At 37.4% G+C, this 26263-nt stretch overlaps 1 protein-coding gene across 2 annotated transcripts in view; it reads right to left on the bottom strand.

The window, feature by feature from the left end:
* Window positions 1-26263, bottom strand: part of arap2 (ArfGAP with RhoGAP domain, ankyrin repeat and PH domain 2) — a 126551-nt gene that overhangs the window by 68280 nt on the left and 32008 nt on the right. For both annotated transcript variants that reach the window (XM_077229517.1, XM_077229518.1), the window contains 7 exons: window positions 22329-23119; window positions 21252-21328; window positions 19857-19930; window positions 18981-19045; window positions 17925-18269; window positions 16486-16555; window positions 2455-2575 (listed from right to left, as the gene is read on the bottom strand). In XM_077229517.1, the coding sequence (XP_077085632.1) occupies window positions 2455-2575; window positions 16486-16555; window positions 17925-18269; window positions 18981-19045; window positions 19857-19930; window positions 21252-21328; window positions 22329-23017 (1441 nt within the window). In that variant the 5' untranslated portion in view covers window positions 23018-23119. The remainder of the gene's footprint in view (window positions 1-2454; window positions 2576-16485; window positions 16556-17924; window positions 18270-18980; window positions 19046-19856; window positions 19931-21251; window positions 21329-22328; window positions 23120-26263) is intronic.

Genomic DNA, 26263 nt, shown 5'->3' with positions numbered 1-26263 from the left:
AATATTTCACTACATTCCTGTAACAAAAATCAAATAAATGCAACCTAAAAACATTAAATAAATCTTACCGAACCTAACTTTTTTAAACAGTAGAGTAGAAGTCGTGACACACTTTAGTTTAGGGTCCAATTCTCACTATGAACTAGTTGCTTATTAGCATGCATATTACTAGAATTGACACTTTATAAGCAGATATTAATGATTTACTCTGCATGACCATATTCTACATCCCTAAATCCTGCCCTACACCTAAACTTACTACTTTACAAATATATATATTATATACCTTATATTAATATGCAGTAATTAGGAGTTTATTGAGGCAAATGTCATAGATAATAGTTAGCTAATAGTGAGAACGGACCCTAATCTAAAGAGTGACCAAAATCGTTTAAGCCGCTTTTCAAAAGTTGGGCCAAACCGTTCTAATTGCTTTACTGTTCCATTCAGTGCTGATCCTGCCCAGCAGGTACAGATATGATTTAATTTTCCAATGTGGAGCTGATAACAGAGCTCTCTGGGATGTACTACAAATGCGTCAATCATTGTCTTGGCAACGCAAGATTTTGCAGATGGAATAAGATGTAAATAGCAACTGCATTATGGAGGATTATCAGATTTTTCTGTTAATTTTATTATTAACGTTTGTTTATTCGCTCAAATAGCGCTCTGCCAGCTACAGAGAAACTGGTAGCCAGGCAACAGACAAGTGACCAATCCTGAGTGGCGACGTCATTACACGCATGTTACCAGCTCGGTTCAGCACGGCTGCTCAGAGAATTACGGGCCGCGAACGGCCGAACCAAGCTCAAGTGGAAATATAACAAACCGTTCCTTACTGTTACAAGAACCTCCTCACAGAAAGTTACAAACTGCACTCGCATTTGAAATTGGTGTCTGTGAAAGATTTTCTTTCCCTTTCTCCATGAAAACATTGTTATTCACAAAATATTACACTCTCTCTGAAAGAAGAGACCAGCACAGTTGAAAACTACCCCAGAAAGAGTGGATGTCATGAATTTTTTCTCACTCTACACACACTCTTGTGCATCTAAATGATACCGAATGTGCTGCTCGATCTCTAACACTAATTCTCATTCTTATCTTTTGTGCTCATCCCATGACCACCCACTTCAAGCTCTTTCATTCACTTACTCATTCTCTCTCCCCTCCTCTCTTGTGTTTATCTTAAGATTGATGACTCTTTCAGACTGCTATAAAGCTGTTTAAAGATGCATGAGCAGATCGGACCAGTGCGCTCTCTCTCGGTTTCTGAGTTCTTCTTATGGTGGAAAGTACAGTTAAATGCATGCCTAAACTGACTTCGCTCAGAGTAATTCACTTACAATGGGTCAGAGGTCATTACACAAGAGCTGGGGAGAATGGAGGTATTGAGGAGACCATTATTTGCTGATATTCTAGGACACTATGGCACACAGCAGTGCTATTAGCCACAGATTTACCACAGTAATTGTGATGCAGAAAGCAAAAGGCCGTGTCAATAACATGGCAGTTGATTGGCTCATGGTGAACTCCTCACCCTTGCACCGTTGCTTTTACTGCAAGGTGTCTGAAAAAGTTAAATAATCTCACCAGTCTGAATGGCCTTGAAAAAGTAAAGTTGCTCCATTTACAAATAATGGCAAATCATGTGTCAGGCTTAGGTTTACAGATATTCAGTGTCCACAGCAAGTATTCAGAGATTTATGGAACACTGAAAAATGTTTGAGCTTCATTACATTAGAAACAAAATATCAAATTAAATGCAATGACATACATATTTAAGTGTAGTTTAAGAGGTCAAATACATTTGGAGGCCTCTGTAGGAGAAAATTCCTTTAAAGAGGCAATACAATGTACAAAGTAATTAATAATACATTAAGTAAAATAATGTACATTCTTTTTCACATAATCTGTAAGAAGCGCTCTGTTTAGGTCCGGTCTCACTGAAGCCCCTTCTTTGAAAAAAGCCCAATGAGCTCCGATTGATCGGATGGACCAGTGTGTTGTGAATGGTCAATTACTTCAAGCGCGTTTTGGAAATGTCACGTCCATTACCATAACCGGGTATTTTAACACACGACTAACACAGTCCAACCAGGCCTCGCCTGGTTATTAAGAAAATATCACATAAAATATGCAGGCAATGGTGTGGCAACAATATGCACCAACAGGGTGTTTGCTGTACATATTAAATCTAAAGCTATCATCATTGTCTCGGTTGTTTCAGCTTCTCCTTTAATCTCTCTCTCGCTCTCTCTCTCTGTCTCTCTGTCTGATTGGGTGTGCTGTGAAAGATCTACTCAGAGCATCTTATCTTATAGCAGAGATGGTATGACGATAAAAATATGAGTGAAATATGCTAAAAGATAGAGAGTGGAAGTGAATTGGTTTCAAAAGGATTAGTGAGAGGGGGTCGAAACGTGAGATAGACAGAAAAGCAAAGAGGCTCACCTTCTTTCTCTGCCCGAAACACAAAGGTTCTTACAGAGGTGACCACCTCAAACTTATTTTCACCCTGAGCTCGAACTTTTTTAACTGCTGAAATAGGAATCAGGCCCTTCGAGTACATCTCCTGCAAAGAATGAGGGAGACAGAAAAATTATTCATAGCACAAAGTGTGTATGGACAGACAAACCACCAGTCAAAAAATTGGACACACTTGAGTGAATGTTTGTCTCTCGCAATCTTAAAAACGTATGTAAAGGATTATCAAACAAATGAAAACAAACCATACAAAAATAAACAAAAACAAAACCCTGAAACAAACCAAAAATGAAAGAAAATGAAACAAAAAAAAACATGTTTGGATGCACTGGATCAAATAGTGAAGGAAAGCCCTTCTGCTTAAAGAAAATTACATAAATCCTCTCATGAATTTGGTTGGTGCATATACACAGTATTCCCATACTTCAATTTTTGTTATTTTATAATTGACGATTTCACTAATATTCTAAAATGCAATACAAATGAATAATAATAATAATGAATGAGAACCATCATGTATCAACACTTTTGGCTGGTAGTGTACGAACATTGCAACATGACTTGCATACATTGTTTCCAACAGAAAGCTCAATCCAGCCATAATGCATCTGCTTTCTGTAAAATAAAATAAAAGAAAAAAGAAAAGATGGTTTGAGTCAAGCATACACTCACACACTCAAGCAGGCCTGATTCCTAATACCAGTCCCCAGCTAACAGGCTTGGCACTTCAGTATTTATAGTCTGATGTTTTGTGGGCAAAAGATGAGGGAAACAGAGCTAGTTGTTTAGAGAAAGGAGTGTTTGGTCTCTCTGTGTGCTTCAAACCAACATAAGCCTCCAAAGCAGCAATAGAGCTCTGTGAGACCTCCTTTAGTCTACAGAACTCATACACAGCACTCCAGTCGCTCTAAAACAGCAGACTGTGATGGATAGAAAAGGGCAAATGCTGTGGAGAACTGAAAATGAAGTGAGAGAATGAGAGGGAGACAAGAGCTGTTTCAAAACCCAGTGAGCTGCCTACGCAGGTAACATTTTATGCAACATAGGTGACAAGTCTGTTCTAAAAGGTAGACATCTTCATTGAGCAACCTTGTTTTAGCCGAATACTAATGTAGCATTGCATATATCTTTATGTGAAGGTGGAAATAACAGTATGCACTGTGATGAGCTCAGTGAAAATTTGAAATTCAAGGTACACTCACTACCGTTCAGATATCTGGGTTTGGTTAAAAAAACTAAAAAAAAATGTTTTTGAAAGAAGTCTCTTTATGCTCACCAAGGCTGCATTTATTGGATGAAAAATATAGTAACAGTTATATTGTGAAATTATTTCAAATAACTGTTTTCTATTTTAATATATTTTAAAATGCAATTTATTCCTGTGTTGGCAAAGCTGAATTTTCAGCATCATTACTCCAGTCTTCAGTGACTTCATACTAATAAGCTGATTTGCTGCACAAGAAGCATTTATTATTATTATTATTATTATCAATGTTGAAAACAGTTATCCAGCTCAATATTTATGTGGAAATTGTGATACATTTCAGAATTCTTTGATGAATAGAAAGTGTAAAAGAACAGCATTTATTTAAAATTGTTTTTTTTTAAACGTCTTTACTGTCTTTTGATCAAATTAATGCATGCTCGCTGAATAAAAGTATTAATTTCTTTAAATAATCGTAATGACCCAAAACCTTTAAACGGTACTATATACAATATAAAATAATACCATAAATATATTATTCATTAAATACTGAGAAGTATGAAAAATAATGATAAAACATTTTTTTTTTTTACCAGAATTTGAGTGCACTATGAACATTTATGATTAATTGTAATGTTCTTCGCCCTTACTGAAATTAGTCTAGTCGAGTTGCTGCCTCCAGTATGTCGGTCATTCCAAAACATTTGCGTATGAAGGTTCCATTTCAGTTAGAATGCTTCAGAAGACAGCTGCCTATGAAGACTGTAGGAATTAGTGTAGTTCACTGTGTTTAGGAACAGAGCTCCACAGACAGAGAAAAAAGGCAAGAGAAGAGAATGAGACCGGGGGAAAAAATGAAACATTCATTTGTCCATTTCAGTTGGCTGTTAATTATTATGATGACCTTGCACTATTTCTAGATCTCGTCCATCCAGAAATAGAAGAGAAGATTTAGTGAGGGACCCCCTCCTCGGCTAGCGCAAATGGAAGAGGTAATGCCAAAGAAAGACAAGAGAACAAATGAGGGAGAGAAAGCGAAAAAACAGAGAGGATGAGATATAGAGAGGGATATGATAGCTTGGGGATTGCTTGATGGAGAGAATGAGTGAAGAACCAATGGATCAAGGAAGAGAAGCTCACAAAGCAGAGAGAGCGTGAGATTGTGAGAAAGAGAGAGAAAGTAGGGGTCAGAGAGAGCGCCAACTTCTCAAATTAAGGCAGCATGTTAACAACGATGGGCGCAGCTAACCCTAATTATGGTAGGGGGCAGCCATCACCCCTCTCCGGGATCTCGCTCCTCACTCGCTCTTTCTTTCCAATTTTGCATCCTTCCCTCCACAGCCATGTTATGGCCGTGAACTCCCTGGCATTTTAATGAGACTTCCTCTGTCTAAAATCTGGACAGCAGCGGAAGAGAGTAAAGGGGGATAAAAGTGAAGAGGTGTGCATGTTTATAGGAAGCTAAGTGGCAATAATGAGGCGCTCTCTAAGCTGGCATTAATTATTCATTATAATTACAATTTTCAGGGTCGGAATGATGAAGGGGGCTTAAAGAGTACATGTGCAAACGCAAGCGCATCCATTAAGAGTTTAGAGACGGTTTAAGTAGGTGTGTGCTTATACAAACACACATATAACAAAGACGTACGGTGCACAAAAAGTTTATAGCGGCAGGATGTACTCGTATGGTTTGTGCACATCTGTGATGGCATGTCGTGCTCACAGCAGGTTGTTCTATACACACATGATGATCAAGAACATATACATCTGAATATGCAATAGAGTTGAAGAGGCTGACTGATGAAGTCTGCATTTGATCAGAGACCCAGAGAGACCTAATGCCATTAGCTTTTGTTTTCACTAGTGCTGGGTTGGTACTGCAGTGGAGCCATGGGGACACCACCTGGCAGAGGGGCGCTAATGCAAGTGAGTAAAGTGTCGAAGCTGACTTAAATATATTGTGTGGAGCAATAATCAACAAAATGCATTTGCATATTTTTTTTACATTGTCCAACACCAGCCAAAAGCACACAGCTGAATGTAGTATTCTAAAAGATCTGCTGTCATACACTATCTGTCAAAAATGTGGAATTAAGTTTTTTTCATGTGTCTAAAAGAAGTTGTGCCTGAAAGAAGTATCTTATGCGCACCAAGGCTGTATTTATTTGATTAAAAATACAATAAAAAGAGTAATATTGTAAAATATTATTACTATTCAAAAGAACCATTTTCTACTGTAATATATTATAAAATAGAATTTATTCCTGTTTTGGCAAAGCTGAATTTTTTGCATCATTACTCCAGTCTTTGGTGTCACATGATCCTTCATAGATCATTATAATATGATTTGATGCTCGAATATTATAAATTATTACTGGTCAAGTTTTTGCTGCTTTTTTTGTGGAATTCATATTTCAGGATTCTTTGATGAATAGAAAGTTGAAAACAAAAGCATTTATTTGAAACTGAAAACTGTAAATATAAATGTATTTACTTTTGACCCCATTTAATATGTCCATGCTGAATAACAAAGTATCCATTTCTCTTTTAGAAACATGTTTTACTTAAAACATGTTTTATAATAAAAAATATTAAGCAGCAAAAACGTTTTTTTAACATATTAAGGAGCAAATCAGCATATTGGAATCATGTGACACTGAAGTAATGGCTGCTGCACAGGAATATATTAGATTTTACAATATATTAAAACAAAAATTGCAATAGCATTTTTCAACATTGCTCTTTTTACTGTGTATTTGATGCAGTCTTGGTGAGCATACGAAACTTCTTTCAAAAATGTAAAATAAAAATTATATATATATCTATATATCTATATATAATCTTTAAAAAAAAACTTATTCCAAACTTTTGACCAGTAGTGTAGTTGCAGGTCAGCAGGAAGTTGGAGGAAGCTCACATCTGCCCTAAAATGGATGACTACAACCATCAAAAACAAAGGGCGGGTGGTGAGAAAGCTTTCCACTGGCACTCCCAGAGGACTTTTGAGCTTTTCTGGATTTTCTACACAGTTGTACTCAACCCAGACATCTCCACACACCCTGCCTACTGACAGGTGACACTCTAAACCTCTTTCACTCACACATAAATGCTAAAACACTGAGAGTGTTACTTGGATCCCCTGACGTCGCGGACCTGGTCGCAAGGTTGATGAAACATCAGGTAAGTTTGGGGGGAGACCATGCTGCTTCGTCCCCAAGGGTCCTACAGGAAACCAGTGGGAGTGTGGTGCTTGCCTCTCTCCCACGGTTTAAGGAGGTCTCTGATTGATGACATCATTATGTGATGTCAAGAAGTGAGCAGTGATTGAGATTAGCCATTTCAATCAGAGAAGAGAGACTAAGGAGAGAATATGTCCACTGAGGACAATCAGTTGGAGGGCAATTTCTTTCAAACTTTCTTTAGTTTTCTTGATTAGTGATGCTTTTTCAGAAAAATTGTCACTTTTCCTCAATTATTAATACATAGAAGGAAGCAAGTAAGCAACCATAATTGATCAGTGGCGTACGGTCCATATAAGCCGCGAATGCTCTGCATACCCAAGCCATTCATGGACTCACTGATTAGTATTAACACTATAAATTACTATAAATTAATACCTTTGTTTAAGGTGTACCATAAAGCTTATATAATAAAATATTAGTAATACGCATGTAACTCTTAGTCATTTATTTATTTGCCAAACAAATTTTCTTCAAATTTGCCACTCAGTTCCGGGTAAGCTGATTCACAGCAGCTTTGCTATGTACGCTCTGTTGTTATAGATCGTCATCATTGTCCCATGTTCTCATTGGTTTGCTTGCATATTGGGGTTTTAATGCGCCGGGTAAACTGTCCGCGGATGGCCCGTCCAAGAGGAAAAATGTGCTGCTGCTGTCAGATCTCGGCCAAAGAAAATTATATTGTGTTTGATACAAGACTAAATGTACTAAATCAAGTGGGAAAAAAAGTCAAACTATTTTCATAATATTTTATTTTCTCCATAGGGACGTTTTTTTAATCAAAACGTATAAACTGTTAAAACAGACCTAAGCAGACCTGTAACTATCCGAGGCTGTTAATCATAGTCTATGCGTTTGTTAAAGTCACCAATTTGCATTAGCTATTTCAACTTGTTTTTTTCAAATAATAATCATATTTTTATTATACTTATTTATTCTACTGATATTTCACCTATATTTTATTTATAATAGGCCACGAAGATTTATTATATTAAACTTATTTTTAGTTCTTAATAATTAACTAAACACTTCTGGCATACATTTAAATTGATGCCTGACATGGTGTATTTGTCGTCTCTGATATTCAGTGTTGTGCAAGTTACTCCCAAACTGTAATACATTATATATTACTTGTTACTGTTATTTAAAAGTAATTCATTACCTTACAATATTACTGTCTCAGAATTGTAATGCGTTACATTACTCCTGTATTACTTTTGAGTTACTTTCACCAAAATAACTATACAGGAGTAAAACGTAACATTCTAAAATGACTAGGGCTGTAAGGATATGCGATATGAAACCCAAATCGCGACACTCAGATACACGAACCTGCAGAATCGCGACACACCCCTTCCAACTCCCAGCGTTATCCATACCGTCCAGATCCAATGCTACCACATCTTTAAATTACTATTAGCATTATCTGAAGTTAACTTAACATTGTAAAATACGTAGACCTACACCACAAAACTAGTTGAGGATAAATTATTTAAAATTTGGGAATTCTAGCGTTATGGACATGACATTTGCAGTCAAAACTTGAAATATAAATTCTCAGAAAATGCATTAATACCAAAATATTGAAACGTCTGTTTATCCATAGGCTCCTCCATGAAAGGAGTCCAGACATTAGAAAAATATCAGTCTACACATGCGTTTTATATTTAATATTAGGGAAATAGACAGTCATGCGAGACGAAAAAAATCTTTAACTTTTAGGAGGCAACGATTTTTATTTATTTTATTTTTTTGTAATTCTGTGAATTACACTGCGCAAATCGGATGAAGAAGGGTTGGCTCTCCACAGAACATAAAATATTCATTTTATTTTATTTTTCGTGTTCGCATTTAAGAGGAAAAAACAATGTTACAGACGTGACAGTTCTCCGTTATGGACGCGACCGCTCTGAAGCGGCACTAAAAGACTACTTTAAAACTTTCACAGATACCTTACACACACAAAGCCTTTCTTTAAAGTGAATTTCGTTTTGTATTAATTGTATATTAATTTTAATCAATGTTTCGTCAACCAATTGCCTGGATTTAAGCGCGTGAACTGGAGCGCGTCTCATAAATGAACCGAAACTCAGCATATAAGGTAGCCTATTCACGGACTTGAAAAATATATCTATATTGAAATGTCTACTTGTAAACAGAACAATTCAAAACGAAAGAAAACAGACTGCTCTCTGCTTATGAAATGAAATGTGCATTTCTCTCTGGTGCATTCACTACTGCGAAGATCGCGAGGCAGCATCGTCAACTTCATCTTGACTTTATTAATAAACAATTAAAATGTCTCCTTGCTATATTTGACATATTCATAATCATTGCTTTTGCCGATTCTTTGTGACAGGTTTTCGGTGCTTTATCGGCAGCGCCGCCGCACTTACATGAACGCGTCACCACCGCATCAAAAACATGATTGTGTGATGAAAACATGAAAAAATACCACATAAACATAGCCTAACTGTTTAGAAAGAAAACACAGAACGAATAGCCTAATGCGCATACGTCCATCTCGCGAATGTATAGTGTCATCTTCACCATTAGCCGCTTTTCCACTGGCCAGCGCGAGCACAGAGGCCGAAATCATGCCTCACGGCACTCCTGTAAAAAATAAATCGCTATACAAATATATCAGACGCTGCCATTTAGTCTTTATTTAGAGACTTGGACACTAGACGCGGCTATTGACTGACCACGAACAGGTAATTTAGCTTACTTGCATTTTTCATTCGTTAATGTCTCGCGGTCTTGCTGTTTTTTGTTGTTGTTTGTTTAACAATTAAAACTAAAAGTCTGTTGTAACGCAAGCCTTACTGAACATGTACCGAGTAAAATATTACTGAAAATTGATAAGTAATGCCTTACACTACTGCGTTACAGCAAAACGTAATATGTTACTGTAATGCATTACTTTTGTAACGCGTTACTCCCAACACTGCTGATATTAGATGCCTGGCGATGCACCGTAACGTTTAAATTTCTGCGACATTTGTGCCACTCAGTGTTGCCAGATGTACGATAATTATCGTATTCGTACGATAATTTCAGAATAATGTGACATTTCAAATGATGGTCGTTGAAATCATAGGGCTTCTCATTCTCATTCTCATTGATCTAGCTGTGGATTCTACGTCTACCGTCATGATAGTGAGGAGAACTTGAACGTGGTCAAGTCAAGTCACCTTCACTTATATAGTGCTTTTAACAATATAGATTGTTTCAAAGCAGCTTTACAGTGATAATAGGAAATTAAAGTAACAGAGATTGTTTTGGCCTTACAGCAGCTCTAGAATTAAGTTAGACTAATATTAGCGTAGACGCCATCCTTCCTATGATGTAACATCAGGATTTATGGGAAGTGTTCCCGGTTCCGACTGATCTAATCTATGCAGCCTAACACTGAATTATAGAAGTCTATAATGTGTTATGTGTATGCTAGGTCAAATAGATGTGTTTTTAGTCTAGATTTGAACTGACTGAGTTTGTCTGCTTCCCGGACAATGTTAGGAAGACTGTTCCAAAGTTTTGGTGCTAAATAGGAAAAGGATCTACTGCCAGCAGTCTAATTTGATATTCTAGGTATTATCAACTGGCCGGAATTTTGAGATCGCAATAGACGTGACGAACTATAATGTGTTAAGAGCTCACTCAAGTACTAAAACATTTAAAGCTTAGTAAGTAATCAGCAATATTTTAAAATTTATACGATGTTTAATAGGGAGCCAATGCATTGTTGACAGAACCGGGCTAATATGGTCATACTTCCTGGTTCTGGTAAGAACTCTAGCTGCTGTTTTTTGGACCAGCTGTAGTTTGTTTATTAAGCATGCAGGGCAACCACCCATAAAATAATTACAATAATCTAGCCTTGATGTCATGAACGCATGAACTAACTGTTCCGCATTTGTCATTGAGAGCATATGACACAATTTAGATACATTTTTAAGATGGAAAAATTCAGACGCGTGACTTTCAAATGAAAGATTGGTATCAAAGAGCACACCCAGGTTCCTAACCGACAACAAAGACTTGACAGAGCAGCCATCAAGTGTTAGACAGTATTCTAGGTTAGTATGTAGTATTAAGTATTTAGTAGGAAATTACTAGTCATCCAGTTTTTTATATCAGCTATGCATTTCGTTAATTTTGTGAATTGGTAAGTTTCGTCAGGGCATGAAGAAATATAGAGCTGAGTATCATCAGTATAACAGTGAAAACTAATGCCATGCTTCCTAATGATATCTCCTAAGGGTAGCATGTACAGAGTGAACAGCAACGGTCCTAGTACTGAGCCTTGTGGTACGCCATACTGAATTTTTGATCGATAAGACATCTCTTCATTTACTGCTACAAACTGATAACATTCAGATAAGTATGATTTAACCCATGCTAATGCAATTCCACTAATGCCAACATAATTTTCGAGTCTATTTAAAAGAATGTTGTGGTCAATAGTGTCAAAAGATCGAGTAACACTAATAGAGAGATACAACCATGATCGGATGATAAGAGCAAATCATTTTTGACTCTAATGAAAGCTGTCTCAGTACTATGGTACGGTCTAAATCCTGACTGAAAATCTTTGCAGATACCATTTCTTTCTAAAAAGGAACATAGTTGTGAGGATACTGCCTTTTCTAATATCTTTGACAGAAAAGGTAGATTCGAGATCGGCCTGTAATTGACTAATTCTGTAGTAGTGCTGCACGATTAATCATATCACAATCACGATGTCAAGCCTATGCGATTATATGATGCAAAATGCTGCGATTTTATATGAAATAAACAAATTAGGGCTGTTAACGTAATTAACGCTGCATCTGTCATTTTGTTTCATCCTTTGGCTAGTGTTCCATAATCCCGCTCTTATTCGTGTGAATGCTTTAAACCATTCATGCGCGACAAGGTTTTTATTTAATACCGTGGCTAGACTAACAAATAAACAGACGTCGTCTGAACAAAATACCTCGTTACAGTTTAGTAGTAATGATTTCATGAACTTCTTCACCGAGAAAATTGAAAGCATCAGAATCAAAATCGTAAACGTTCGATCTCTGCTCGCGCCTTATAATTCAGCCGCAATTATCACCCCGCAAGAACAATTACAATGCTTTACAACCATAGAAAAAAAAGAGTTAAATAAACGTATCACTTCATCTAAAACAACAACATGTTTATTAGATCCTATACCAACTGAACTACTGAAAGAAGTGTTACCTATAGTGGAAGAGCCTCTTCTCAATATTATTAACTCATCTTTATCTTTAGGTCATGTTCCAAGAACGTTCAAGCTGGCAGTTATAAAACCTCTTATTAAGAAACCACAATTAGATCCAAATAACCTAGCAAATTACAGACCCATTTCGAATCTTCCATTTATGTCAAAAATATTAGAAAAAGTTGTGTCTGCTCAACTCTGCTCTTTCTTGCAAGAAAAGTCTGGATTCAGGCCACATCATAGCACTGAAACTGCGCTTGTTAGAATCACAAATGATTTACTTTTAGCTTCGGACCAAGGCTGTATCTCAGTACTAGTTTTACTTGATCTTAGTGCTGCGTTCGATACTATAGATCACACAATACTCTTAGATCGACTACAAAATTACACTGGTGTTCAAGGACAAGCATTAAGCTGGTTCAGGTCATACTTATCTGACCGCTACCATTTCATCTACTTAAATGGAGAAAAATCGATTATAACTCGGCAAACTATGGAGTGCCGCAGGGATCTGTGTTAGGCCCTTTATTATTCTCAATATATATGCTGCCACTTGGTAATATTCTAAGGAAACATGGAATTAGTTTCCATTGTTATGCTGATGACACTCAAATATATATTTCATCAAGGCCAGATGAATACGCTAAATTATCCAAATTGACAGATTGTGTTAATGATATAAAAGATTGGATGACGCGTAATTTTCTTTTATTAAATCCAGACAAGACAGAGGTAATACTTATCGGTTCTAAAAACCGTCCACAAAACCCTTCACAGCACGACTTTAACATAGTAGGATGCCCTGTTACTTTATCCGCTACAGTAAAAGACCTGGGTGTTATACTAGACCGCAACCTGTCTTTTGAAAAGCATATTCCATATGTTACAAAAACAGCCTTTTTCCACCTTAGAAACATTGCTAAGCTACGTAATATGCTATCAGTCTCTGATGCAGAAAAGTTAGTTCATGCATTCATGACCTCGAGACTAGATTACTGTAATGCTTTATTAGCTGGTTGTCCTGCATCTTCAATAAACAAGCTACAGTTAGTCCAAAATGCAGCCGCTAGAGTTCTTACTAGATCAAGAAAATATGATCATATAACACCGATTTTATCATCCCTTCATTGGTTACCTATAAAGTTCCGTATTAAATACAAGATATTGCTTTTGACTTATAAAGCTCTAAATGGTTTAGCTCCAGTCTATTTAACGGATCTTCTATCGCATTAGAATCCATCGCGCTCTTTAAGATCACTAGATTCGAGGCTTCTGGTCATTCCTAGGATATCCAGATCCACCAAAGGAGGCAGAGCATTTTCACATTTAGCTCCGAAGCTCTGGAATAGCCTTCCTGATATTGTTCGTAGCTCAGACTCTCTCTCCCAGTTTAAAACTAGACTGAAGACGCATCTATTTAGCCAGGCATTCATATAAATTTTTATCTTACAGTTACTGTAAATTCGGCCTCTAGTTCATAAACGCCAGAGGAGAACTGGCCCTCGACTGAGCCTGGGTTCTCCCAAGGTTTTTTTTTCTCCATTGGGTCATTTGATGGGGTGTTAGGACACCTTTAGGTCACTGGATGGAGTTTTTCGGTTCCTTGCCACTGTTGCCTTTGGCTTGCTCAGTTGGGGATATTCAAATTAATTAACCAATCATACCATTGATTAGCTCTACCAAACTTGGATGTTTTTTTTTTCCAGTAATAAACAAACATTGTTAAGTTGTTTTGATTGATACTGTGAAGCAGCTTTGATACAATCTGTATTGTGAAAAGCGCTATATAAATATATTTAACTTGACTTGACTTGACTTGACAAGTCAAAAGAGAGCGCACTGCCTGTGAATGTCCTGACTGTGACTCACAGAAAGACGCGCACCAGTATCATGCACATGCACAGACCGCGCGCCAGAATACAGTTCTCTTCCGTGCTTGAAAAACAATAACACACAATAATGCCAAAATGTCGTTTGTCGAGTATCTTCATAACATAAGAGCAGTCTTATGATGGATGTAAAAAGTTGTGAGAGAATGAGGCGCGTGTGAGATCCAGCAGTGATGTCAGCAGTGGCTGCTCTTAAAGGGCCAGCTCCAATAAAGCTTTATGTCGGTAAAGTTAATAAAAGAACAAAGGGAACACAGAAAATTACTCACTGCTCTTGACTAAAGAACTTGTGTTTAATAAGGATTAGTCAATATATAATTTATAATCTACGTAGCGCAGACTGTTTGATAACTTTATTCAAGTTCTGTATATGTCCTACCTGTTAGACAGGAAGGGCACAGGTAAATATGACATTTATTATGGATTTATGTGAGGATAGATTTAAGTTCAATTAAATTAAAAGCGGTTATATTTTTTGAAGCCTAATAAATGTTTAAAAAAATTGATAGCTTTCAATTTTAATGACGGGATCACTGTAATGTTGGATGACTATAATTAATGTTTAAAATGGGGGAGAGGGGGTCATTTTTATCCAGATATCAATGGCTTATTGATCATTACAGGTGTTATCAATCATTTAGTTGTTGTTGCTAGTTTGAGTTGAGAAATACACATTTCAGAATTATCACTAATCTGTGTGTGTATTTTGCTTTAGAACCAAGCAAGTTGACTCATGAAACCATTTGTTTATTATATCGCAATCGCATATCGCAATCGCAATATTGACCTCAATAATCACAATATGACATTTTCCCCAAATCATGCAGCCCTATTCTGTAGGATCAAGTTGTGTTTTTTTAACATGCGGTTTAATCATAGCCAGCTTAAAAGTTTTTGGTACGTATCCTAATGACAGAGATGAATTAAGGATATTAAGAAGAGCATCTCACGTCTTCTCGCCCAATCAGTGTGGAGAATGACTCTCTCATGAGCACACGTTAATGTTCTTTTTGTAAATTGTATACAACATTGTATATCATTATGTCATCTCTGTATGTTTTGCAAGAAGAAGAAGAAAAAAGTTAACATACCTACCACTGCGCTTTAGGTCAGTTTTTTTAAGTAATAAAGTAATTTCCAGGTCATGTCAAAAAGTTGGTGGTCTATAAATTGTACGTTTGACTTGGGTACGATAATTTTTCTTCCAAATACGATCATTTTGAGCTTCTGGTACGATACTTGGACATTTCCAATCTGGCAACACTGTTGCCACCTAGCGAAATGACAAAAATACAGCACATTTTGCAAACCCGTGACTCAACTCGACAGTTTTTACGGGTGCTTGTGAATGCATCGACTACTTTAATTAAATGGTCAAATATAGGAAACTTTTAGCCATGTTGCCATGTGTTACGAGACGAGATTAGACAGTGTTAGCTTCTTAGTTGCTTAGAGCGAACAAGCTTATTATAAACCCATACAACGCACAACCAGGTGCATTTTTGACATTACGCATCACCCAGCATACCTGGTTTAAAAAAGTCACAGTGCGCCACTGACTGTATATATATATATATATATATATACACACACATACCTGTATATATAGAAATTTATATTTCAAATAAATTGTGTTCTTGTGAATTTATCAAGTTTAAAAAAAAAAGTAATTTATCACAGTTTCCACAAAAATATTTTACAGATAGTTTCACAGAAACTATTTTATAATTAGATTTAGACGTTAATGTAAAAACTGCCTGTCAAGTGCAATTTACATGTGTGCATACAATTTGTGGGATGTGCTGGACCAACAAATCGGATCCATGTTCAGCTCCACCTCGCAACCTAAAGGACTTGAAGGATCTGCTGCTAAGGTCATAATGCCAGATATTACAGACACCTTCAGGAGTCCATGCCTTTGTAGGTCGACATTGTATCGGCAGCACGTGGAGGACCAACAGCATATTTGTCAGGTGGTCATAATGTTTTGGCTCATCGGAGTATATCCTATAAAATGTGTGTGTGGCTGATGATCCTCTTTAGATTAGGCTTAAGACAAGAGCATGGTACACCAAAAGCACCCTCCTCCATTTCTATTAAAGTGTCCTCTACCCCCACTGTTTCACACTGATGATATCACCTTGTTGATGCATTCAGTGCCTTTTCTGTACTACTGTGATAATACTACGTATGTCCGCAAAAACAGTCGACCGCAATGGAGAATCATTTTAGTTGTATCCCACTGCAAGTGGAAATTAAGAGAGATTTGCAGCAGTTTGGACATTCTGAGATCCTTTAAACTGATTGTACATGCTGAGCTTAAAACTGACACCAGTCTTCTAGACTTGTCACAGCGCTCCCCACTCAAACTGAAACAAGAACATGACAAGGCAGAGCCCTGGTGTGTGTGTGAGAATTAGCGAACATTGGTGTCACCTTATCGCTGTTGTAGTAAGTGAGATTTCCTCCTTCAAGCTTCACCCATCTTCTCTGAAAGACGCGATTCCTACAAGTACAAAATGAAGTGTCAGGTTGACAAAAGTCAAAACTAATGTGATGGGTGTTTCACAACATAAATCATGATACAATATTAAACTGACTATCATTGAGGGTTTATAAGGCCCAAATTAATAATTGTGTCCAGTTTAACCACTGAACTGGCATTGTGGTGCGTCGTCTATTAGTCGTACGAAGAGGAAGAGAAAAATCCTAAACAGGAAGGTTGTTTTTAACAGTGGGTTTAACGTGTTAAAACTAATACCAAAATAAAGTGTGAAATATGCTCTAGCTTTAGGCCTGTCTTTGGTAAAGCGTTGTACACTTGTCTTCAAAAATATTTTGCTGTTCAAAAGTTTGTGGAATTAGACAGATTTTTTTATGCTTTTGAAAGAATTCTTTAGCTGTATTTATTTAATCAAAAATACAGTAAAAAGAGCATAATTTTCAGCATCATTACTCCAGTCTTTAGTCACATGATCCTTCAGAAATCATTCTAATAGGATGATTCGGTGCCAAAAAAACTTCTTATTGACAGTTATTTTACAATTTCTAATGTAAAAGTTATACCTGTACATACTTTTGATTTTGAATTTAAAGCATCTGTGCAGAATAAAATCACTAATTTATATAAATGATTTTATGATTTAATTTATTTAATTGAGGTGGTCTTGGTCTTGTAACATTCAAATGGAAAAGAGTTCAACTGAAATAGGAACTGCTGCTAAATGAGATCATGTATATATTAATGTAATATTTTCATTAATTTTAGAAAGCCAACCGAATGAGGCCACTTTGGAATTACAGACCACAATAATTAAGAGCCAACTGACTCAACATGTGATGTCAAGTTGATCAAGATTCAACATAATTTGATTCTTTGAATTTGAACAAATGAAGCAGCAGGTCATGTGGTCAGAGGGAACACATTACTGCTCTTAGCAATCAGTGCTGTTAAATGTGAAACGTGTGTTTTGTTATGTTTTGTAAATGTGTGTATTGTTATTTACTCTACAGTGGATTTAAAACAGCTTCAGAACATTGCAGAACATTGGGCACTTCAGTCAGCTCACAGCGGTGTAGAGTACAGCTTCCCGCTGTTGTACAGCTTTAGAGTACTTGAAATGCATGAGTCTTTTATGGTCATATGGTCTCTATGCACTGTATGGCAAAAAGCTGTGTGAAGTGCATCTTTTGTGTTCCACAGAAGAAATAACACCATATGGAGTTAGAACGACACTTGTGTGTGATTATTCCTTAACATTGATACTTGGATATGTGTTTTAGTACTCGACGGACAGCATTCTCAAGAATAATCCCAAAAGAAAAGTTTAAACAAAGAGTGCAACGCATCAAACAGAGGCCTGTATGGTCCTTACCCTTGAGGCGAGAGTTTATCCAGCCAGCCTGCTTTGGCGGCAGAGTTACGGGTCCCATAGAAGCAGGCGTAGGGAGAAATGGAAACTTCTATTTGAGGGGGTAGGTCATCCAGTGTCATACTGTAAATATCATTCACAACTGTTTGTGGCTGGGCCACAACTGATGGTCCAGTGCTCAAGAGAAGAGCCGGAGGTGTAGGGTGATTAGAAGAGCTTTCATTAGCCAATCGCTGACTTAGTGTGGACGCTTGGACAATGGAGTAACCATCATCATTATCAACATGTTGCTTGGAAAGGTCTTGCTTGTTATTGTGTGCTTTTCCTTTGGTTCGTGTAAGCTTGTTTCTAAAAATAAATAAAAAAGAACCAAAATACATTTGATAAGTTTAAGACTTAAACATTTGTAAGTATAAGAATAAGGCTAAATAATAACAAGTAGCTTCATTTCATTTGCATTAATAAAGACTTTTCATTCATTGCTTTTGTTTTAGATGATCATATTTAGTTCTAGTTTACCCCCCCAAAAATGTAAATTCTTTCATCAACACCCTTATGTTGTTCCAAACCTGTACTATATGACTGACTGACTTTTTTAACATAAAAAGAAGATATTTTGAGAAATGTTTATTTTGACAAGTGTTTTTTTTCCATACAATAGAAGTCAATGGTAACCAAAACTTTCTGGGACAACATGAAGGGGAGTGAATTTTCATTATTGGGTGAACTATCCCTTTAAGAATAGACTGTTTTGATGAGGATATGCAAGGAATAATTGATAATTAATGATTTACTGAAAATGTATTTACACCCAAAGGGCTAATGCCAGTTGGCCATTAGACCTGCTACAAACCGAAGACAACGGAACAATGCCAGAAACCAAATGCAAAAAATAGGGCATTTACCACAGTAGGCAGGGCATTTGGAAAATCTACAAACTGTGTGTTAAAATCACAGAAACCAGCAAGAATCTGAGGACTTCACATAAAAGTTTATTATTTTAGAATTAGGTTGTTAAAGTCCAAGCTAATGGACACTGAAGTTCACCGCACTGTTTACCTCAACGTCTGCTCTTCCAGGTTCTCTTTTAGTCCTTGATTGGACATTACATCTTTGCCCAAATCCTGAAAAACAAATGCAAGCAATTTGAAACTCTGTAATACACTTCTAGACATTTCTATGAACTATAAGTAAAAGCAAGCCTATTTTCAAAACTATGTTTTAAAATACCATTCTACCCTTGTTATGCATGTCTTAGGGCATGTCCAGACCAAAATACAGTAGACCAAAATAGAGACTTAAATTGTTATGATGTGTTTTCTCCATTGTTTGTTTAGCTTTCACAGGGAAACATTTTGAAGCATACCAAAATGTAACATACATAAAATGTATAAGTAAGAGTGGGAAAATGCACCCGTTTCGTAGAGCAGTGACATTTTAAGATGAAGAGGTGCTTTTTGGTTTTCATCTGCAATAAGTAATGTGCTCTCAAATAAAATTAGACAATGCTACTTTTAACCAAACATTTCCCATTATGAATGATACAGTTTGGTTGCTTGGTCCTTTAGGTCGGATTCCTTTATCATCACAACCAAACCAATCAAGAGTTTGTTTTCAATCAGGCCGAGACCACACCGTTCAGTCGACATCAGACTGATTATTTTGGTGTGAATCCGAGAGTGACTGCCATAAATCAAATATGCCTAAACAAACAACTAGGGTAAAAAAAAAACAAGTCAGGTTTTGAAAATAAATTCTCGAAAATAGCCAGGTTTGAAAATAGCCATACTGAAACTGTAACTGATAAGGAAGATGTGTTAAGAATAGTAATATGCTCTACATGTGAGCTCACTAGATCATGAGATTTTACCACTGATATGTCATTCATTTTATCACAAAAAAAATCCAGGACAGGTATTTTTTGTATTCACTTACCAGTTCATTTTCTGCTGAATTGTACAGAAAAAGCTCTCCATATGGGGCAATGGGAGACAATGTCCTTTGAACAACTGTAATTAACACAACAGGAAAAAGTCATTATGACAAAACAGTTTGTGGTTTTGGTGGTATGAGTCTGTGAGGAGAGCAAAAGAGAAAGAGTGAGACAAAAAAAAAAACAAGAACGAGGCATGAGAAAGAAAGGACAAGCATAAAATGAGATCCCACACATTGTCCTTTAGTGCAGCCAGCTTAGAAAATGTACCAAAGAGGGAGCAGCTTGGGTGACTGGTTGTCAAGGTGACAAATGACCACCATATCTCTGCGGAGACAGTAAGGGGCAGCATGAATTCCAGACTGTTCCCACCGGACGGACACACACATAGATATATAGCTAATAGACAGCGGCCCCAGCAAGATAAGACCCTACTGTTGGGTGTTTGATCTAGACGCCGCTAGGCTATCTATGATAGAACTGTACTGTATTGTATCACATCTTAACCCAGTAGCTGAGGTGTCATTTCAGATCAGTGTCATCGTTTATCATTATCAAGGGTTGACCTTCTAACTACAGATGATATGCTCGCTCTCTTTTCCTCCCTCTCTGCCCTGTTTTATCGGTCTTCTACAAGAACCTGTTTCAGGAAAATTGTGTAAATTGCCCACAGAACATTTTGTAAATGAACGTGGGATAGCACAGTCCTTTTTTGCCCCCTCCTATGCTGTTATCCTTAATTTGAAGGTGCCAAAATATTCTAAAACCATTGATTAAACCTTGGTTTCTAGTTCTTCTCTGCTGCAAACTAATTCCCTTGTTCACAGTCTACACTTTTTAGTTTGAGTACTTTAAACTTTTCCTCTAAAACTTCACCTACCTTTCCATTACATTTTAGTCTCCAGAGAGTAAGAACAGAATTAAGTTGTAGATGTTTTAGATATGCAGGCATTATTATACTACTTTTACACCCAAGTCTGGTTTCTGACTTCAGTGTAACTTCCAATTCTTGACTACACAAATACACAGTCTCCTGCAAAAAATTTCCAAACTATTCCTTTAGGACACTAAAAGTACATTTCCTGCTGCAATTACAAACACTGTGACATGTTCAGAATGAGGACCCAATGGAACATTTCAAAGCCAAAAGTGGTTTCATAGGCACACACAAAAGCAAGTTTCTGTAGGTTTGGCAAACTAGGCTACTCCATATACATGAATACGGAGATAAGAGCAAATTCCATTGAGACTGCAGTACTGGCTTTTGTCTCTTTCCCAGTGCTTATTTGGAATCCCATTTATTTTAATAGGGTAAAAAAATGGCTCAATGACTCAATCATGAATCAGAACAAAAGATATAAACCACTAAAAATGGAATAAAGTGAAGCATGGTGTACCTTCTTGACTGCTTGTTGGGCAGATGGGTCCCTCAGTCCTTGTGAGATGGTCAGTGTTGTTGTGTGCTGCCTCATTCCTGCACAAACATTTGTGAGGATAAACATGTGAATGTTTTTTGAATATATGACTGAATGGATGAAAAAAAAAAAAAATTTTACTGTCCCATTCTGTGACACCCATGAGGACACCACCGTATTCCCATGCGGATACGGATCCTTAGGGAGTAGTAGTAAAGTGTTTCTTCAACTATGGGTGCTTTTGGTCTTGTAAACTCAAAACACTTTAATTTGTCTACCAGCAATGTGCAGCAGTTTATATACCTGTGATAAATGAGTTCTGTCATTTCTGTTAGTTATTTCTGGAAATCATGAACCAATAGCATGGGTAAAAATGCTGATGATGTAAATTATCTTTTGTTTTTTTACATTTTTGGAATGAAATGTCCAACTGTTGGTTTGCTATTTTCTTATCTTATTTACCCAAAACACAAGTTTAAAAAAAAAATGTGTATAAACATAATTTCTTGATTGATTGTGTACCAACAGTATTATATAGAAGTTCCCCACCCCAAAATGTGTAAGACATTCAGTTTCATTGTAAGTAAGCTCCTAAATAACATATGCTGGCATTCACAAAGTCGGTGTTTCACAGAGTACCACTAATTTTGCCAAACAAGTGTAGGTTCTGCAGCAACCGAGACAGCAAAATTGATTGATTTTTTGTCAGAATAGTTTTAGAGGGCCGAAATCATTGACTAAAGCAGGCATGTTTAACTTGCGCTTTTCTGACGCCATGTTTTGCCTGTGTAATTGTCTATTTTCCAAAACCAATTTTCCAGATGTAATAACAGAAATGTTAATTTCGGTTTTGGTGGTTCAGCTAATCGAAAACCTTTGGTAAAAAGTTTGGTAAAAATTATTTCAAATTCGAGTCTCTGCTCATGGTTCTTTGATGACCCCAACCTCGTTCTTTCCCACTTTGTTTCCTGTCCGCTCTCCATCTATACTATCTAAATAAAGATAAAAACATCAAAAACATATATTATATAATTCATATTAATTTGAATATTTACTCACCAGTCATAAGGAGGTTTGAAGGGATGTTCAGGGATCTCTGGTACAGGCCTGTGTCGCAGCTTAAAGGAGCGAGTGGACCTCAGCTCAGAGGGTTCCTCAATGAAGGGGCACTCCTCATATATTTCATTTTCAACCATTTCTCCCTGAAACCATACAGAAGCTCCTTCTGAAGGAAAGTCATCATTCTCATCTGGAATAGGGTCTTCTGAAAAGTTCTCCAGTGATTCACTGCTGCCATGCTCAGAAGCTGAGCTGGAGCTGGAGGAAACAACATGACATGTTACACTAGGAAGTGTTTGAAAACCAATGGCCATTCGCTCTGAGTCAGCAATAGTCCTTGCAGGAACAGTTTGGCTAGTCATTTGAATGTTACTGCCCTGGGATTGCTGACAAGATGTTCCTCTCTGCCTATCCTTGGGAAACACTTGTCTAGGCCTTGGGATCGGCTTTCTCCTCACTGGTACTTTTGCATAACTATTATTTCCGTCTGCTTCCACCATCAGGGTCTCCAGGCTGCTTAAAATCCTCCGTCGGTGTCCTGTGGGAATATGGTCCACCTCTAGAAGCTTCACCTCAGTTAGGCTCATGAGGTCCTTAAGGCAACGGTAGCCAGCTTGGGCAAAGCTGGAGGCATATTGGGGCAGGTGCAGACTGGTCAGCCACACAGTAATCTCCTGGTCAGGCTCCATAGTAGATGAGACACAGGGGTCTTCAGTGGTAATGAAATCTAGAGTATGGCATTGGTTGACAAGGTTACTCTGAGACAAGTTGAAAAGATGTGGGGACACACCCTAGGAAAAATAAAATTGTGTTTTAAATTGACGATATGGCAAAAAAATCAATTTTTTTTCAGGCAGGATCACGATCCATTATCTTACTGTATCAATTCTTTTTCAAAAGACTGACAGACCATTTAGGTAAAAGTAGGGGTGGGGGATACGACCAAAATCTTATTTCACTTTCTTTTATTTCATTATTTTATCTTTGTTATTAAAATGAAATATACAAATATACAAATTGCAAGCAGAGATAAATACTAAATAACAAAGTTACAAAGTCTACAGTATTCAGGTACAGAAATTAAAGGCAGGGTAGGTAATTTGGTCTTTATATACCAATATATATCTAAAATGTAAGTACTCTGAAAAGGAGTTCATAAAAATAGAGTGTCTGTAGTCCTCTCAGGGCTGCAATAAACACAGCTCATTCCATTCGGACCGAGTGCAATGATTGACTGGGCGACTGTCACTCCCCCTCGCTGCTATGGCTACCAGCCCTGCTGCAACAGGAGCTGCCCACATGCGCGCACTCGGTTGACTCGCTCATTTCGGAAGAGGAGAGGCGCATACCGATCGCAAACCACAAAGTCTCACAATTATGGCAGAGAAAGAGCAGTCAAAATTCAAAGTACCGCCTGTACCTGCATCTACAGTGAACGCAGGCAAACAAGGCAAAAACTCTCTCCTCTTCCGAAATAAGCGAGTCAACCGCTCATGTGGGCAGCTTCTGTTGCAGCAGGGCTGGTAGCCATAGCAGCGAGGGAGAGTGCTCGTTGCGTGGAAACGTCATCCGTTATTTTCTTTAAGATAAGATACTGAAGTTTTACGGAAATGGGTCATACCCGTCCTGAGCAGTTAAAGTAAAACCCCACTTATTCAAGGGTGCGCATTTATTACATGGAAAGAGAAAACGTATAATAGGTGTCTAAAATGCACACATTTCCGATTAATCATGAATGATGAATGAAATGTAACTTAATGTCGTTAAACTGAACTGATGAAATAACTACAACATTAATTACACTGAAATAAGAGCGCGTGGTTTATCCATCAATCAGATGCGCATTAAAGTTGCATTCATAATCGTTACTATAGCACAAGTAGACAGCCGGCGCGTTTTCTTTCAGAACCACAAGGAAAATGTTCAGTCGGATAAAGAGAACAAAGAGTAGGCTAGCTATTCCATGAGGAAACGTTAGTTAAGGTTTAGTTGGGAAAGTTCATGGTATTTTTAGTCCCACAATGGAAGGATGTTTAATGTACCAGGAACACTTTAAGGTTGTGTTCCTACAAAATAGTTAGCATGATGAACTAACTATACTTTTAAAGCCTTTTTAAATCTTGGTTTACATTTTTACAAATGCTAATTTATAGGCTTTGGAAATATTTTTTATAATAATAGATTCATTAAAAAATAACATGAACTAACGTTAACAATAGACAAAATGTCGTTAATTCTTTTTTTTTTGTTCCCACTCTGACCCCCGAAGGCAGCTGTATAATTCGCACCCTGACTAAGACCCATTGGGGGAAGCATTTAAATAATCCTATGAATGCATATAAAAAAATAAGAATCGAATTATTCAAATCGCATCGAATTTTAATGTGAATCGCATTGAATCGAATCTTTCTGAATTTGCAAAAATCGTTCTTGAATCGAAAACCTATGAATCGTGAATCGAATCGATTCGCTGCCTACCCAAAGATTCACAGCCCTACCTACCCTGCCTTTAATAATTAAGCCTAAATTTAAAATAACACTATTTGTTCACTGTAGAAATGAATAGGCCTGTAGCGGCGCGTCAATGATGTCGACACTTCAACGTCAAAATTAAGTCAACGTCATATTTTTGCCTCGACACTTTATTTTTTTTATTTTTTCACCGTTCCCGACGTTACAGCTCGCCACACACACGTGAGAGACATTGCAGAATGGAGGACGAAACAGCAACCTCTTCACAGAATTCCCAACAAAGCCATGCAAAAAGCCCCAACAAAAGAAAAAGTCCTAAAAAAACAGCTCGCACTAAATCATCGAAGGTATGGGAATACTTCAAATTTTGTCCCAAATGTAAAGGTGTCGTTATTTACGCTCTTTGCCAAATGGAGTCGGCCTACCACACCAGCACATACATCCCAAGTCTGGGAAGTTCCGGGAGTCTCCCCCGCATATTGATAGCGGCTCCCTGATGCCCGCAAATTAGTTCAAATCTCCCGGAATCTAGAGCTCGCCAGCTCCAAACCGTGTAGCGCACGCACGGCAGAGAGACAGAGAGCGAGAGACCTTGCGTGTGTGTGCAAATGTGCGTGTGTGCCTCATGAAGCGCAAGAAAGGACATGCCCCCCGTCAACAAAACCGAAAAACAAAAATCAATCCTGATGTTTTTTATGAGCACTGAAAACATTAAAATGAGCACCACATACAAGTGTGATAGGGCTCATTTGAGTACCAAACATTTTACAGTGTAGATATAGTACTCTGTAAGAACCAGATCAAAATTGTTGTGCATTGAATGAGCACCCCTGCAATTTCCATGTTACAAAAGATAATCGTTATATTAATCGTCCAATTAGTCATTAGATAAGTCGACTAATCAATAAAATAATCGCCCGACTAATCGTTTTATTAATAATCGTTTACCCCAGCCCTAGAAATTAAATATAGTTTAATCTTTGTTAAAGCTGTATTTTGTTGTTTTATTAATATTAATGACAGATACAACAGTAGGAATACTAGGTGTGTGCTGTCACTTCAGACCGACTGCACGAACCGAAAAAACTGACAAACATCAGTTTCTTTCTCAACTGTTCACTTATGACATAACCGAGAGAATACTTGCTGAGACGGGCATTTAGACATCATTTTGAGTGTATGTGTCCATTCAAGGGCAAGGAAACACGAAAGAGGAGTCGCGTTCGAGCGCTATCTGATCTCTCTCTCTCTCTGTGCGTGCTTCGGGTGCGTGCGGCTGTGCGCACAGATAACGTGCGAGTCCCGATTTTCGTAGCTTCTTCTACGTTTAAAATTGTTTGAATGTATAAATTGGCAAGACATAACATGTCGAAATTATAAACTTTCAATCTATGATGGTTAAATATTAGCAGTTAATCCACGAATCACATGCGTGCCGAACCGTGGGGCCTGGTCTGTACCTG

Source organism: Siphateles boraxobius, unplaced genomic scaffold (genome assembly GCF_051911475.1).
Source record: "Siphateles boraxobius isolate OS27281-9 unplaced genomic scaffold, OSU_SipBor_1 130, whole genome shotgun sequence".
Lineage (NCBI taxonomy): Eukaryota > Metazoa > Chordata > Actinopteri > Cypriniformes > Leuciscidae > Siphateles > Siphateles boraxobius.
The sequence above is the reverse complement of the archived record's forward strand: the minus strand, read 5'-3'. Positions and strand labels throughout refer to the sequence as shown.